This window comes from Pyxicephalus adspersus, chromosome 6 (assembly GCF_032062135.1).
Source record: "Pyxicephalus adspersus chromosome 6, UCB_Pads_2.0, whole genome shotgun sequence".
NCBI classification, from domain to species: domain Eukaryota; kingdom Metazoa; phylum Chordata; class Amphibia; order Anura; family Pyxicephalidae; genus Pyxicephalus; species Pyxicephalus adspersus.
Genome location: NC_092863.1, coordinates 35,968,176 through 35,985,387, shown reverse-complemented (window position 1 = coordinate 35,985,387; position 17,212 = coordinate 35,968,176). Strand labels below are relative to the sequence as shown.

The following is a 17,212-nucleotide window of genomic DNA, read 5'->3' as shown; positions in this document are numbered from 1 at the left end:
CATCAGAGATCTCCCCGCGGCAGCCGAAGGGAGCCACAACAAGGAGGCTGAAGAGCCGCATGCGGCTCCAGAGCTGCAGGTTGCAGACCCCTGCTCTAGGCAGACTAGTCCATTTCCATATCAATGAATGGCTAAACATTACTTCATTATCATACTACCTCTTGATTTTGTATTGTAAAATGGGAAAATCAGCAACAAGTAAATAGTGAATAATTCCCACTAGACAAATGAAACAATTGCTTTTGAATGTCTTTGTCCAGAAAAGAAGAAAAACAATACCCTCCTTTAGGCTACAAAGAAATTCTTTTTTTTACCCTTGTCTGACATATGGTCTGCCTTTCCCACCTCTCTATTCTTATATCAATAAATGAGTAAAACAAAGTAGATGATATGGTTATTCTAACTAAACCAATATACACAATTCACTGCTTAGTATTCGGTCTGCTCATTTCTGGGGGCAATATACAATGTATAGTGCCCACTGTTGTGTACTTTCATGCCGAGGCCTGCTGTTCAAGTGGTAAAAATACCACTTGCTTCTGTCTCTGTGCTAGCTTGAAAACATTAACTTGCTGTTGGCCAATCTTCACAATATTGCTTTAGCTATGTGTCCCAGTTTTTGACATTCCACATCTGTCATCAGATACCTGTCCTTTGTCGTTCCTGTTCATATTAGGGTTAAACAGACTTTGAGGTTCCCACTTATAGGTAGTATTATTTGCAAGTATCCTACCTGTACTTGAAGGTTTTTAGCTTTTTTTTTTCTTTGTTGGAGCACCATTAGATTTGTTTCTGAGAGCTAGACACTTCTGGTTCATTTCTTCAACTTTGTCCACACTTGTCTGAACACACTTTAAAGCCACTGTATATTTTAGGGTTAATACCTTACTTTCCAGTTCTTCAGCCTTGCAAAAGGTCATGAAGGAACTTCTATCAAAACACTGCTACCGCTCACATTACTAAGTCAAAAACTTTTAAGGCTAAAGTCTCTAGGAAGTTCTGCTATTTCATCACCTCAAGATCTTTTCACATATTTAGCATTCATTGTTACAAATGTTTATGCTTACTGCCCTACAGCAACCGATGTAACATTTTTAATAAGTATAGATATCCATGCCCACTCCAACCAACCAAACAAACGGTGTGATCCAAGATGAGCCCCCCAAATGGTTTGCTTTGCTATATTTTAGTCTTGGTTCAGCAGTTTACACAATATCAAGGCGTGATGTGTGTATCATTACTGGGTTAAAGATGTGCAAATGACTAAACAAAGTGGAACAGGTAAGCAAGCACATATAAATACAATGGAGAAATGAACAATACACGTATACATAAACTATATATACTGTAAGCATATAGCAATAATTTGCACAATCTCCTACTTAGCTTCAAATAGGGACTTCAGTCTTTTATGATTTTCCTGTGTCCACTCTCCTGTATCCGTCTGTCTGTATCTGTTCGTCTATATCAATCTGTATATCTTCCCATTGTCCCATCATGTTTTGCCCAGCCCCACTTCTTGTTACACTTGGCAATTGGAAAACCTAGACAGGCCAGTTTCCATATCCATGAATGATTTAGCATTGTAACAAAACTCCAACTAAATTATTTTCATATTGACTTTAAAATCATAAAAATGAGCATAGCAACACAGGACCAGATTTTTTTTATATATATAGAAATATGTCTGGATACAAAAAAACTTTAGACTTGAGGCTGTGCTTTCTTTTTTAGGTATGTGAGAGTGCTGTGCAAATGTTTTAGGAAGGTGTAAAAAATTGCTGTAAAGCAAGAATGCCATCACAAATAAAAATTCCTATAGTTTTTATTAATTTACCAAATGCACAGTGAGCTAACAGAAGAAAGAACTAAATCAAAATTTTTATAGAAGTACAAACTAGAAAATGGTCAGCAGAATCCTGTAGGACCCAGGTACATACATCGACTGTCCAGATGTCTGTTTAGAAAAGGTCTTCATGGAAGAATCGTGGGTAAAAACTCACGTCTCTTACTTGGAACCAATGCCAAATAACTCAATTACCGTATTTTTCGCCGTATAAGACGCTCCGGAATATAAGACGCACCCAATTTTAAAGGAGGAAAATCTAGAAAAAAAGTTTCTGAAAGATTATTCCCCTTCTGATCACTCATGTGCCATTCATACCGGTATTCCCCTTCTGAGCTGCAGAGACACACGCAGGATCGGGTATCGGGTGAGTATAATATTTTAATTATTTTTTTTAACACATTTGTCGTATAGGACGCACTAACTTTTCCCCCTAAGTTTTGGGGAAGAAAAAGTGCGTCTTATATGGCAAAAAATACGGTATGCACAAAAACATGGAAGCGATAGTATGGCCGTCACAGAGCCCTAATCTCAACATCAAGTGTATCTGGTATTACATGAAAAAACAGATGGATTTAAAGTAGCCTACATCCACAGAAGATCTGTGGTTAATTTTTGAAGGTGTTTAGAACAATTTACCTGATGAGTTTTTCAAAAAAACGTGTGCTACTGCACTTAGAGTAATTTAAGCTGTTTTGAAGGCAAAGGGTGGTCACACCAGATAATGATTTGGTTTAGATTTCTCTTCTGTTTATTCATGTTGCATTGTTAATTGATAAAAATATATAATATTTAAAGACCTCCCAGGGTTTCATTTTCATTTGTGAAGGCATTCTTGGTTTATAGCATTTCTCACTGCCTAAAACTTTTGCAAAGTACTGTATATGTCATTTTTTTTAGAGCTACACATTTACATATTCATAGTTTCTTCATGCTTAATAGGAATACACAGAATAGGAAAAGCAAACCTTTTTTTATTTAATTTTATTTACAGTGCCAAGAGAAGATCTAAGAGGGAGGTTTATGCTATGCTTTCTTGATGACGGAACCGGAATGGATCCAAGTGAGTAATTTACAATATGTACAATAATTGTTTTGGAAATAGGTGTTATACAGTGACATTTTTAACAGCTTTTCTAAATCAATAAATGGGGCATTTAATTTTTTTGCCAAAAATTCTATTGCAGTTTCTTACAATTTTAAATTCTTGCATTTTTTAAAGCTAGTTTTGATATTGTTTTAAAAATGATTTTGTTTAAAAAAAGTCATCCTTTGTAACTATTATAGGTGAAGCTGCCAGTGTAATTCAGTTTGGTCGGTCTGCTAAAAGAACTCCTGAGTCTATTCAGATTGGGCAGTATGGAAATGGTTTGAAGTCGTAAGTTTCTGCTAGTATTAGATCTTTAAACTGATTAATATGCATTCAGTTGTACTTGTTGCTGTTGTAAAGGAAATCTGGGCTATTGTAAGTGTAAGTTGCTGAAAGTTATTTTAGCCATTTGTTCCGTTTAAGAGTTTAGGAGTTATGACTTTTGCCCTGTCGACACAACTGAAAATAAGAAAAAAATCTTTCCAAAGTTAGGTAAATCTCCTCTTAATTTTCACTGGAACAAGTGATTGGCCATTGATTGGCTCAAAATGTTTTGGTTTTCCTAACCTCTTGTCTTGTTAAGGGCAAAGAGAGAGGGCAAATCTTACTAGCAGGGAGATAAATGGCAAAATGTTGTATGCTATTATAATAATTTTTTATTTCTGGATGTTGGGGGTCTTATAAATATGTTTTTTTTTTTTTTTTTTTCTTTTTGTCCTTTTTATTGCTTCTATTGCACGGCCTGATCTTCTATCAGTGGGTCTATGCGAATTGGAAAAGATTTTGTCCTTTTTACGAAGAAGGGCGATACAATGACATGTTTGTTTATGTCACGCACTTTTCATGAAGAAGAAGGAATTGATGAGGTTTGTAAACCTAAGTGACCACAAGTCTCTTATCAACTTTTTTGTATTTTGACATAATTTCATATAAGCATTACCTGTTCTTTCAATGAGAAGTATTTGAAAAATACTTTTAAAACAACATTGATAAAAAAATTTGATGGAAGTTTGGTGGTAACCAAACCTTGCAATATTTTAGGGTAATCTGTCCTGAGAGGAAACTGGAGGCTGACTCCTATTGTCCATGTGTTTACCTTGATTTAAACTAAACATGTATTCATACATTTTTTGTTGGTGGATTTGATCCTTTGTTCAGTTTATTCATTTACTCTGTCAGATTTATTTCCCCCATTGTTCATTGCTCTGGATTTTTCTGCTCCAGATTTCCTAAACTATTCTTTCTTTAAAATGGCTTGGATTTGCTCTACTTGCATTTTTACTCTCTCAGATGACTTTTTAAAATGTAGTTAAGGGGAAAGTCAAATTTTCCTAATTTTTAGGGTTGTCAGCCTAATTTCTGAGGATGTACAGGGGACCGATGTAAAAAACATGCAAATTTGTCCATGTTAGAACATAGGCAGAAATAGCTGATTTTCAAATGAAGGCTAAAGCCAGCCATCAACTTTTTCATAGATATAGAGGACAAGAAACTGTTTATATTATAGTGAAAGTTTAACTCATTTAATGTAAAAGCCATTTCAGATTAGAATGAAGAAAAGTTTAAAGCAGAACTTAAATAAAAAAAAAAAAAGTCTTTGTACTGGCTGCATTACCCGATCTCACAATGCAAAGAAACAAGATCAAGTAACAGCCTGCTGTAAAGGGGGAAAGAAAAAGAGGGCAGATCTTACTGCACATATGTGAAATTGACATTTATGCCCGAAACGATCTCAGAAACGTGAATCTGAAAAACCTAAACAAAAATAGGATCTATTCCACCAATAAAAAAATGTATTCTTTGACTAATTCACTTTGCTAAACAATTTTGATATTTTATGAGGTTTTTATTTGGCATACTGCTTTAATGAAGAAAAAAGTAATATAATACAACAAAAACAGGTGGCACATAAGATCATATTTAAAACCCACATACAAACTAAAATGTAAAAAATGTAAAAAAAAAAAAAACAAAAACATTGTTTTAGTCTAAAATGCAGAGACTGTCCAACTCAAAGCAGTGACATCACAGGGATGTGTTTTAGGTTAGTTTTCCCCCAGCCTGGTTTGCTGAGCTGAGCTACTAACCAAAAAGCAGTAAACTATTGATTCTCCAAAATTATCATTGTTTGCTGTTTTCTGTTTATTGCCATTTAGTAACACCGGGTGTTTATATTGCACTAAGTAGTCAAGTAACCAGGCTGATGAAGGGGTAGCTTTGCACCAGAATGTGACCTGACATCACCGTGAGTGCAGCCCGATGGCTTTATTGCCTGCTGTGGCTAGGGCAGAAGTTTACCACCTATATGACCTATGACACATTTTTTTTTTAATTAATAAATGGTTTACTTCTGTTATACTACAAATACTGTTTAGATTTTTTTCTGTCTGTCTTGTTCAGACATTTTGACAGATCATTAGAGGCCTGAACTGTTATTGACAGCTTTGCCTGTTATAGGAAGGATATTTATCACTGTGTCCCCAAGCTGGGGTGTCATGCTAAGGAATGTTAATAAAAGGTTATGTGCAGTAGGAAATTGGGGGACACGATTTGATCCCTATTTTTGCTTACCATTACACCACTAAATACTTTTATTTTCTATTCTAACTTTCGTAGGTTATAGTCCCTCTTCCTACATGGAATTCCAAAACGTATGAACCCTTAACAGATAATATGGAAAAATTTGCTATTGAGACAGAGCTCATTTACAAGTATTCTCCATTTCACTCTCAGAAGGAAATTATGGAGCAATTTAAAAAGATAACTGGAGAGTCAGGTAACAAACATTTCAGTTGAACTGAAGTGATTTTACAAATTATTTTTATTTGTACAAAGTTTGTAGGTTCCTCTTTTGTGAATACATTAAATGTAACAATGTATTATTGCACTTTTCTAGGTACTCTTGTTGTTATTTTTAATTTGAAGCTAATGGATTCTGGAGAACCAGAACTTGATATTGTTTCTGATCCAAAAGACATTCAGATGGCTGGGACTCCTCCAGAGGGAACGTAAGTTTCAATAAATTGTACATATTGTGGTCATGTACTAAATGTTCTATTTTTCAAGTGAAGCTAAAAAGATACTTGTGTTTACTGTTAGATAAAAACCAAATATGCAAAAATATTACATCATGACCTCTCCAAGTACTACACTCAAACCTTTTGGGATGTGCAACTTTCCTGTTCTCTTATATAAGATCAATATAATTTTGGAGGCTTTTTGTCATTTACACACTAAACTCACGTGTTAACTCACAAAACTCAGTTTTTATTAAAATTTCAGATGGATGCAGTATAGACATCTTATGTTATGATCCTACTTGGCACTTTCATGATGTCTTAGCAAATTTTAGAGCTATCTTTCTTGTATTTCTGAGATGTGCTGCCTCTTTCTGCCTTGTTGTCTTTTCCTTAAGTTTTAAGCCAGTCTTTACTGAATTATCCTAAATATAGCTCATCTTCCTTGCTAAATAGTTTATCTGTCAGGATTCCACTTTTACTTTAGAGCACAAAATGTATGATATGTCTGCAGACACATTTTTTTCTCCAATACCTTTGTAGGGCTTTGTGACTGACCGTGATATTTTTTTAAGATTTCAAATCTGTTTAATTGTCGTAGGAAACCTGAACGTCGTTCATTTCGAGCATATGCTGCTGTCCTTTACATTGATCCAAGGATGAGAATTTTCATTCATAACCACAAGGTGCAAACAAAACGACTATCCTGTTGCCTTTACAAGCCCAGGTAAGAGTTGATTAAAATGTTCTTCATTTTGGAAATGGCTGAAGATGGCTTCAGCGTTCATATATATTTTTTTACATAACCTAAACTAATGAGCTAAACCTTTAGTGTGTAGAGGAAGATGTACTACTGCAGCCAGCTGCTTTATGAAGAAAGCCAGCCGACATTTTAAAGTAGCTAAAGTAGTAGTTACATTTTTGCCTCCCTAAACAGCTTACGGCTGATTTTAAATATTACCTTTAAATGTTTATCTTTAAGAGGTATGTTTATACACAATTTGCATAGTGAATTTAGTCAATGAAATGGCTTGTTTATTTGTTGAATGATAACTAGAGATGGACAAAAGGTCTTTAATGTGCTTAAAGCATATTGTGTAGACATGGACAAAAGGTACCTGAAAAGTGAATTACATTGAGTGTAAATTATTATGTCCATGTAATGTGCTTTCACTTTATAACATGATAAATATGATCACAGCCATGGACAAAGCAATAAGTTAGGAGAGTACAGCTATGACTGCTATAGGGGTCAGTGGTAGTTAAATATTGTGAATGGTAACTAATGAACACATTAACTTTAATCCAGTTACTGAAATACAAAGCAGACACGCTTCTTTTGGGTAGTTGTGTAAAAGTCAAAGGTACATTCCCATCTCTAATTACTGTGTCAGTGTATTCATCTATTGTAAATCACATAGAACAAATAAACCAACTTTTTTCATTGAACAAATTCACTATGACAACATTTCCCTAAATTTCGGTTAATTATTTTTTAAAAAGAATAAAATCATTTTGCACAATAATCAGAATTGACTATAATGTTCTAATAAATACAAAACATTGAACAACAATTTTTTTTCCAATTTTTAGAATGTACAAGTATACGTCAAATCGATTTAAAACACGAGCTGAGCAGGAAGTGAAGAAAGCAGAACATATGGCTAAAATTGGTAATGAGGGAAAGTGGGGTGAATAGTTATTAGTTAAATACTAATAATAAAAAAAATTCTTAGTCGATGACAGACACAAGAAGTCTTGTACCTTTTGGGTATCCTGCTGCTAACAGAAGGATTGGACTCTAGCAAAACAAAAATCTGTACGCAGTTTTTTGATCGTTCAGCCATTTTGTTAAAAATAAATGTAAGAAATCTGCAACTAAGGCTGTTAAAAATCCTTTAAATGTACCTTTGATGAACTTTTTTCCGTTTAACAAAAATGGATATATACTGCAAATAATCAGTTGCTTAAGCGTTTTTACCACAGAAGGGGTTAACAATAAACATATTTTTTTAATTTAATGTTTTGTAATATAATATTTGAGCCTGCCCCACTCTTTCCCATAGCTTCCTATAGTTTCAAAAAAAGCTATGTGGAACTGTGCTTTGTTCTGTCTGTTATGTCTGCCCTTTGTCACCTTCAGCCATCTTATTCTCACTTTATATCCACTGTTTGGGTTGTGCTATGTCACTAGAGGCAAGAACTCTTACCTTCTTCAGTGAAAGAAGTCTGGAAAAATTATTTGTAAAGTTGAAAATCTGTAGATGGAAAGTTAAGTTAAAGTTTGCCAAAAACATCTTTGCAAACCTTTCTCGGCATTGGGCTGTATTCCCAGTGAAGTTTTAGAAGGTCATTTTGTTTTGTTTTTTGGCGGGAAACTTGGATAGTTCCCCACTTTTGGCTGCTTATTAGTAACACACACCCTTCTTTGTTTATGGTCATGCTTTCAGTGCTGCTTTGCTACAAAAATATTTTGGTGGTAGAAGGGTTTATCCTTGGCTGGCCTACAGTTTCAGTATCCTGTCCTGTAGATGGCAGTGTAACCTAAAGACTTCCTGTGTTCCCTAATGGACCTAAAGCGTACCTATACTCACAAAATCAGCTTTGGTTTATGGATAACATAAGCCCAAGTTATAATCATCTGAATACTTTTTTTTCAGCTTGCTTTTACCTTTAAACATTAAAAATTAGTTGTAGCCACACCCCCAGGTCTCTCGATCACCTAGTTGGTGAACTGCAATCTAGGAAATGCCATCCCTGGGGGGAGTGTTTCTAATCTACTCCCACTGCCCTAATTATGCAGATTTTTTTTGTCACTGTGTGACTGCTCCTTAACTTGTGAGCTCTGCGTGCAGTGAGGGGGGAGAGAGGGTGGAGGAGAAGGTCAGGAGAGGAAGAAAACTTAACCTAGCCAGTCACAAGCTGGCCACTTCTAAACACTTCAGAAATCATTATATATTGCATGAATACAAGCTGACCCAGCCAGTGCCACCGGGAAGACTGACATTTTTGTGCAAGTAAGTAAGAATAGCTTCTTAGTTGAAAGACCTAGGTTTTGAGTATAGTTCCTCTTTAAAAACAACTTTGTCAGTGCAACAATTTTGATAATTCATATTAATACTGGTAATATTTTTTTTACTAATAATCTTTAAATTTAACTTTAGACTCAGAAATATTCAAATATATTCCTCAATAGCCAAAAGTCCTCCTTTTATACAAAACACCAGTGAAAATCCAGATATTACTTTGAAAAAGTAGCAGTGATATATTAATCAGTACTACTACTACACATAGCCTGTTATAGGAGATTCAGCAGTTTTTTCTAATAAGGACTGGCTGCAGAAATCTATAAAGGAAGAAGAATGCAAGACCAGCAATGACCGTTTCATACCTGTGGTGGAAAATCGCATGGTTGGCTGCTGCTGAGCTCAAAGCACACTTCCGGTGACACATTGGTATACGGTTTTGGCTGTGGTTGCATCTATTGGGCATTTCTTCTGAAAGCAACCGTGCATAGACATGGCACGTTCTGTAACTGTGCTAACATGCATGCGCAGTGAGATCTGCAAAATTTTTCATCCTACGTAAAGGAGAAATTGGCGGTGCCCGGAGCACTGGCTCTGGGATGGATGCTGGGACGACGCCGGGACCAGATGCAAGACACCTTCAATCCCGCAAGGCAGTCCAATCCATCAGGGGGTAAGTGTTATTTTTTTTTTTTTTCGGGGGGGGGGGGGGCGTTTTGAGTTGTTCCTCTTTAAGAAAGAGCGACAAAAATTAGTCTTTATTACTGAAAATTCCTGCATAGAGGTTACCTACAGTTATTTCCTATTCTGTGCTGCTGGATTTGTTTCCTCATGTTTAGGTTAGTGTCTGTTTTCTAAAAGAATTATTTTTTTGATTTTTAGCGGAGGATAAGGCTCGGGAGGCAGAGAGCAAAGCAAGAGCCATGGAGTCTCGACTTGGAGATGATTTGTCTCGGGAATCAAGGGTATTTCTTGGAACATGCTTTTGAAGAATTAATATTTTAAGTGTCATATTTGTATATATTTTATATATATTATTTTTTTTTACAAGCATATACTATTTTCATTCCTTTTTGTTTTAGTTGAAATGCACTTTTTGCACATTCCAGTGGTGTATAGAGCCATGGATTATTTTATTAATTTCCATATTGCCTATTACAAGCATCCTTGCCTAGACTGTTTAGGGACTGTGGTGCCATTTATAACAGAGCGCAGCTATCCCTTATCTGCTCTCCAGAATACTCACTTAACTTTGCTTAATTACTTGGATTGTTGGTTGTTAGACCCCTTGTGAAAGCAATTAAGTTGAGTGAAAAACATTGCTGCCTTTTTATTTATTTATTTATTTTTTTGTCTGTCATCTGAATTTTCCTTTCTAATAATAACAATGTATTAGCTGTGACTTTCCACAACCTTCTCATATTAAAGAATTTGGGTTTGTATCTCTTCATTTATTTTTTTCAGGCTGCATTAAGACAAGTGCAGAATGCTGCTATTACAATCCGTCGGGAAGCAGATGTTAAAAAACGAATTAAGGAAGCTAAGCAAAGGTAATTATAGGCAGGAAAATTTTGTTTTTTTTGAATATGGTTGAAATAATGACACATAATGGAGGGGTATTTGAAAACAATATGATGACACCTTTATACTGATTCATACTTGTGCATTCTGTCAATCCCGTGTATCCTGGCAACCAGAGCTAGGCAGCTGCGTAGATCAGCTTTTTTTCTGGAGAGATTATTGCAGAAGGGACATTGGCTTTCCCCCTTCTACAATATTGATCTGTCTGATCAAGCATTTTTAAATGTGGACATGTAGTTCCACTTTTATATTAGCAAAAATTATAACCCGTAAAAAAAAATTTGATAAAATAGGGTTAGTTCATGTTAATTTCTCTGGGATTTTTATTTTAAATATTTGTTTGGCAACAAATATGGTTTTAAATGTGGAATTCTATATTTATATATTTTATTTATTTATCTCAAAACAAATATTACCTAACCAGTATCAAAGACCATAATACACAAAAAAAAAAATACACAGAACACTATATATACCGGGAAAAAAAACTTCTTTTACTACCTATTCTTTTGTGTCGTCAACTGAGCCTAAAAAAAGAACATGATTAATACCATTACAAAATAATGTTGAATCTCAGAAGTGATTATGTGTGTGTGAGATCAAGATTTAATACATCAACTTTTTGTGTCACACATCAACATGCAGGGCATTAAGTCAGTCTATTCATTGTGGGAATAGACAAAAACAGATGTGCAGATTTTTTTCTGATACAGCATATATTGAAACGGCACATTGTGTTGGGATGTCATTTATAACGAATAGGACCACAGTGCTGTAGTGTCCAATGGCAAAGATGTGTCTTAGCCCATTAGGAGAGGATACTTTGGTTACCTAAAACTTTCGAAAAAAGTTTTCCTCACACTTTTTTCCCTGACTCTAATCTTCTACATCTTAAACTTTGTTTACTGCAGTTGCACCGTAGAGGTCTCCTACATTGTGTACAAACCATTTAGTCTTTTCACTTAAAGTCCAGTCTTGTACAGTTTATCCTCATAGACTTCAATGAGTCCAGCCAATATACCTTGGCAGTAAGATTTACAGTTTTGGAGGAGAGTGTGATCTACGTTTTCTTGGGAGAGGAGTGGCAGATAGGAAAGAACTTGTAGCCTGCTTCTCTGGCAATATCATTTGTACAAAAAGAGTAATTTTTTTTACATTTTATTTATCATACTGGACACTATATATCTATCCATTTGTATACTTTGTAGGCAGCATACTAATCTGACCTCAGGAAAGTAAATTCATTTTGGTTGTTTTGAGTTTAAAGCACCCATGAGCATAAACTATTTGCTTAGTGAATAATAGTGAAGAATATTAGGCACCCAAGTTATGTTAAGCATTAAGCATATTTCTAATGAATGTTGCCTTCATGTAGCATACACACTTTACACTAGGATGTGTGTATGCCTGAAAACACAAAAACAAATGTACTGAGATCCAGGTGTAATGTTGGGGTCTTAAATATAAACCGTGAGGTAGTGATGAATAATTACAATCCTCAAATGCTACATTATAAACACATTCTTGTTTTCTTGTTTTTGGTTAAATACAAGCTGTCAAGCTTTCTTATTCCCTCCTGTTTGTTAGTTCAGGTTCTTAATGATATTTTTAACACTATTTGCATTAAAAGTAATGACCATTTTTTATGCAGCAGTCTCCACACATGTTAAACGAAGAACTCCTGATTTCTTTCTAAAACACTTCTGCTACCTCAGGGCATGTTTTCTGATGTTTCGCTAATTCTTTCTACAAGGATGCAAAATCTGATACTTTTCAATGTATCTTGCATACTGCTTTACCACTTTCTAACAACACACAAAAGGAATTCTTTTCATTTTCTCTAATGGGGTCTATTTATAATGGGGTAAACATATTTTTCACTAGATAAATGGTGTTATTTTTACACAATATACCGTATTTTTCGGACCATAAGACGCACTGGACCATAAGACGCACCAGTTTTTTAGAGAAGGGAAATGAAGAAAAAAAAGATTCTGAAACAAATAGTGTCCTAAAATATTTTATGTGCATTAAAAACCAACATCACAGTCATAAACACATTTTTCCCCCCACTTCTGGGGGAAAAAAAGTGCGTCTTATGGTCCGAAAAATACGGTATACACTTTTAAATTTTTAAACTTTTAAATTATTGCCACTTTAAACAAATACTTTTGTACCATATTTATAACCTAGTAATCACTTCTGTCAGTGTGCCCCAACCCCCCCCCCCCCCCCTAACATTCTGTTTTCTATCTTGTCATAGCACTATGACATAGATTTAATGATTTGCGGTAACCTGAGTAATCTAATATTCAATTGAAGTTTAAAAAAAATTGCCAATTCATATTTTTGTCAAACTTCCTGGAAGTTTACTACCACCCTTGTTCTGAAATATAGTTTCACTAATTATGGAGTGAATCTAAATTAGACTAACAACTTTTTAATGAATGTTTTATTAATTCATGTTGAGGTGTTATTATGATTTATTTGTGGGTATGTATATTTCAAATCCTTCTACAACTGAAGCAAAATACTAAATATGCTTTGTAGATTTTGTGCATTGAATTTGTTTTTATCTTGTAGGGCCCTTAAAGAACCAAAGGAACTCAACTTTATATTTGGTGTAAATATCGAACAGAGGGAACTGGATGGCATGTTTGTGTATAACTGCAGCCGGTTAATTAAAATGTATGAGAAAGTTGGCCCTCAGCTAGAAGGAGGAATGTAAGTACCAACTAGGTATTGTCATTTGAGAGGAGGGCGAATTTTTCAATTCTTGCAGGTTCATTTAAACACAATTTCCTACAGAAAATAATGATAATATCTATTATATTCATAGAAGCTGTATTCTTAAAAGTCTCTAGTCTGTTACTTTGTATGTTGGTGCCACATATTTGTTTTAAAACAATCAGACTTGTGACCAAATGCCTATTTACTGGAAAAAAAGTAATATCCTAATACCAATATTGGCCCGTTCACACAACTAAACACGGTGAAAGATCGTTTTTTTAAATATATATTTTAGAAGGCAAAACATTAAAACAATACTATCATAGCTGTAGGGAGGTAGTGGATTTTCTTGATTGTGTTTGTGAGTTATTTTGTCTTTTTTCTAGGGCCTGTGGAGGAGTAGTGGGAGTAGTTGATGTCCCCTATCTTGTCCTAGAACCTACACACAACAAGCAGGACTTTGCAGATGCGAAGGAATACAAACACCTTCTGAAAGCTATGGGGGATCACTTGGCACAGTATTGGAAAGACATAGGCATAGGTAAGTTTTTTTTTTTTCCAATAAGTTGATGAATAACTGGGTGTTACTTGATAGTAGATACTTTTGACTGACTTATACTGGTAAATATAACATGCTCAAGATACGTTTTTAAATGACAAAAAAATCCAGATAAATTCCAATAGTATTTTGCTTTCCTATTTTTCTGATTTGTGTTCACCACTATGCATGCATTGATTTTTAATGATTTAACTTTTATCCCACAGCTCAAAAGGGAATTGTAAAATTCTGGGATGAGTTTGGTTATATATCGGCAAACTGGAATCAGCCTCCATCATCAGAGTTAAGGTATAAAAGAAGGCGAGCGATGGAAATCCCAACCACTATTCAGTGCGGTAAGAAGCACTGTTTGAAATACTTTGTGTTTTCTGTTGGTAGAAATAAATTGTTTTAAATATTAGTAAATAATATTATAGGAGCAAAACTACCATTTTCCAGCCCTTCAGATTTGAGAGTGGGGGGGGGGGGGGGGGGGAGCAGGTCTTTGCAATGTAGTGCTGTAAGCTTTTTAGCATAAAATGTGAAGGCCCAGTAATGACTACTGTGTTAGGTGTGTGGAGCTGAATGTTAGGGTTAGGACAGTGTTGATGTTTACTTCATGCTTCTGTAGCTAACGTTAAAATGGAACTAAAGTTAACTAAACTAAAGTTTGTCTGATTAGCCAGGCCATTATTGCAAAAAGGGATAGGTGATGTCCCTTCTGCAATACTGCATCTTACATGCTTGAATGCTCAGAGGTTTCTGTAACCAAAGCTAAACTGCGCATGCACAAGGTCTGCTTTGGTTGTCTGGGAAACCCAGCAATTCTGGCTTCCCTTGAGTGTGCTGGGATAAATAAACTCCCACTCTCTTGCTTGGGAGTTATATCATTTAAGCATGACCAATAAAGATGGTCAAGGAAAAGAAGGAAGATGAAGGTACCCGGCGCTGGAATGGGGACAAGTGAGTTGACCAGGTTTAGTCCCACTTTTAAGCATAAACCAGAGCTAAATGTTCAGATTTTAAATAATTATGTAGTTTTACTTCATATGAAATGTGCTTTGTTCTTTTCAGACCTGTGTTTGAAGTGGCGGACACTTCCCTTCCAGCTGAGCACTGTAGATAAAGAATATCCTGACACCTGGGTCTGCGCTTTGAATCCTGATGTAGAACAGGATAGGTTTGTACACTGACAGAATATGCTTTGTGTATACATATAAAATCATTTTCAAAGACACAAATAAACCTGTGAAATCCTGGAAATGTGTTTCTGATACTTTTAATGTTGTGTACCTTATAACTATACATATCGCTGATATTATAGTAGTCTTCCCTAAACTGTTTGCCTTGGAGCAGGGGTCGGCAAACTTTTATGGCCACTTTTGCCGGCTAGCATTAGGCCGGAACCAACTACCAGCTAGCCCGTATCTGGCCTAAAGACCGGCGTTTGCCGACCCCTGCCCTAGAGGAACCCTTAAAATTACTCCTGTATACACGAAACCTGAAGTAACTCCTATCTACAGCTTATGGTACTATAGATCATACCATAACCAGACTATTCGATACATTTAGTGGATCTTTATTGATACCCATTTAATCTAGATGACAAAATTATTTTTATTAATCATGAATTGGGCACGAACACTGCTGTTCTAAACTTTATAGAAAACCTATGTCTCCATGGAACTTTGGGTATTATACAGGTCTTTACCATCACCCACTCCCCTTTAACAAGCAAACAAATACATTGAGCTTTTAGTTATGGCCAGATTTATGAATAATTTGTAGAGTGATTGCAGTGAAAAAAAAAAAGTTAACTAGTTGGTAACATACCTGTTCTGTTTCAGATGTGAAGCTTGTGAGTTAAAACAAAAACTTCCTATTGGAATCCTTAAGAAAGAAATGGTAACACAAGATGAGAAGAAAAAGCATCTAAGTGAGAAGATCAAACAGCAGCAGGAGAAGCTGGAAGCTCTTGAGGTGTTTATTATAGCAGCATACTAATGGGCAGTGTTTGTATCATGGAACATGTATTTATATATCTACTCAAGGTTATTTATTGTGAATGTTCTGTAATGTTAACCTTTTACCAGTTGTTTTTCACATCAAGGAAGTACAATGGAAAACTATATAATCTATATTTCCACTTCCACTGATAGTTGCTTAAACCATCCTGCAAGCAGATCTCAACTTTCAGAGCCTGCTGCTTGCTATTTCCCAAAGTCTCAGAAAACATTTGAAAAAAAGTTTAATTCTAAGGCTGGCAACTGTTTTTGAAAATGGCAAGAAGCTTTAGTTGCTTTAGTAGCATTAATAAGACTGCAAACCATTCTATGTGGACATAAATGGAGAGGTTTTAAAACACTACTTAAATAAATATATATATATATATATATATATATATATATATATATATATATATACACATGTTATAGGCCTAATTCTGTTTAAATGTGTTGGTTTTGTCATAATGATCCTTAATTATCATCCATGTGGTTGATTTTAGGGTGGAAATGTAATTGATGTAACGATTACTAACATGTTTACATGTTTTTGATTTTTTTCTACAGAAACTGTCAACAGTGCGCTCTAGTGCAGACCTAAAGAAGCTCCCTTTGGAGGTTAGCATTAGTTAAAAGTTTTTTGTTTAATTTTTTTGTCTGTTTTATTTAGTCTTAGTTTTTATATACTTAGTCCTAACATGTTTCATGTTCTCACGCAGCCATCTGTGCCATCTACTCGTTCACTACGACCAAAATCACCACCTCTGCCGGCAGTATTGAAAGAGATTAAACCACCGCCAGCTCCCTCCCCACGAAGCAGCAGTGAAGTGAAGAAAATGGATTCTACACGAGTGCTGAACTGTGAAAGGGCCAGCACATCAAGAGCCCAACCTGAACCTGTTACTTCTGCCAAAACTAACAGCACTACTAAGAACATTAACAAAATAATACCATTTGTGAAATCTCCATCCATATCCAAACCTAGTGTTCTGCAATCAGCTCGTTCTTTTAAACCCACACTAATGTCCTCTTTAAATGTGAAAAGTTCCAAGTCCCTGCCAGCAAAGAAACCTGCTCCAAGTAAAAGCCCTGTGGTAAGGCAGCACCTACTGCTGTATGATTTAATAAAAAAAATTCCTTGGGGGTTAATAGAATAAAATGCTAGCATCATGTACCTTTTGGGCTCTACAGTGATTTCCCAGTCTTTAAATGTTCCTGGAGGAAAGCATTTGAGTATATTGCTTTGCTATCATTTTGCTTGCGCATGGAACTAGTCCATAAAGCTTGGATCTTGACTATCTCTCCTGTGGGTGAATACTTGCTGCAATTTGTGAAAGGTTTCAATTCGTATCATCTATGCTTTAGATGGCGTGTGGTTGCA

At 35.4% G+C, this 17,212-nt stretch overlaps 1 protein-coding gene across 4 annotated transcripts in view; it reads left to right on the top strand.

Moving 5' to 3' along the window:
* Window positions 1–17,212, top strand: part of MORC2 (MORC family CW-type zinc finger 2) — a 39,233-nt gene that overhangs the window by 15,818 nt on the left and 6,203 nt on the right. For all 4 annotated transcript variants that reach the window (XM_072415250.1, XM_072415251.1, XM_072415249.1 and 1 more), the window contains 16 exons: window positions 2,841–2,909; window positions 3,134–3,224; window positions 3,694–3,802; window positions 5,553–5,712; window positions 5,833–5,944; window positions 6,555–6,680; window positions 7,547–7,626; window positions 9,862–9,944; window positions 10,444–10,529; window positions 13,144–13,284; window positions 13,677–13,831; window positions 14,056–14,184; window positions 14,903–15,008; window positions 15,676–15,808; window positions 16,399–16,449; window positions 16,551–16,925. In XM_072415250.1, the coding sequence (XP_072271351.1) occupies window positions 2,841–2,909; window positions 3,134–3,224; window positions 3,694–3,802; window positions 5,553–5,712; window positions 5,833–5,944; window positions 6,555–6,680; window positions 7,547–7,626; window positions 9,862–9,944; window positions 10,444–10,529; window positions 13,144–13,284; window positions 13,677–13,831; window positions 14,056–14,184; window positions 14,903–15,008; window positions 15,676–15,808; window positions 16,399–16,449; window positions 16,551–16,925 (2,006 nt within the window). The remainder of the gene's footprint in view (window positions 1–2,840; window positions 2,910–3,133; window positions 3,225–3,693; window positions 3,803–5,552; window positions 5,713–5,832; window positions 5,945–6,554; window positions 6,681–7,546; window positions 7,627–9,861; window positions 9,945–10,443; window positions 10,530–13,143; window positions 13,285–13,676; window positions 13,832–14,055; window positions 14,185–14,902; window positions 15,009–15,675; window positions 15,809–16,398; window positions 16,450–16,550; window positions 16,926–17,212) is intronic.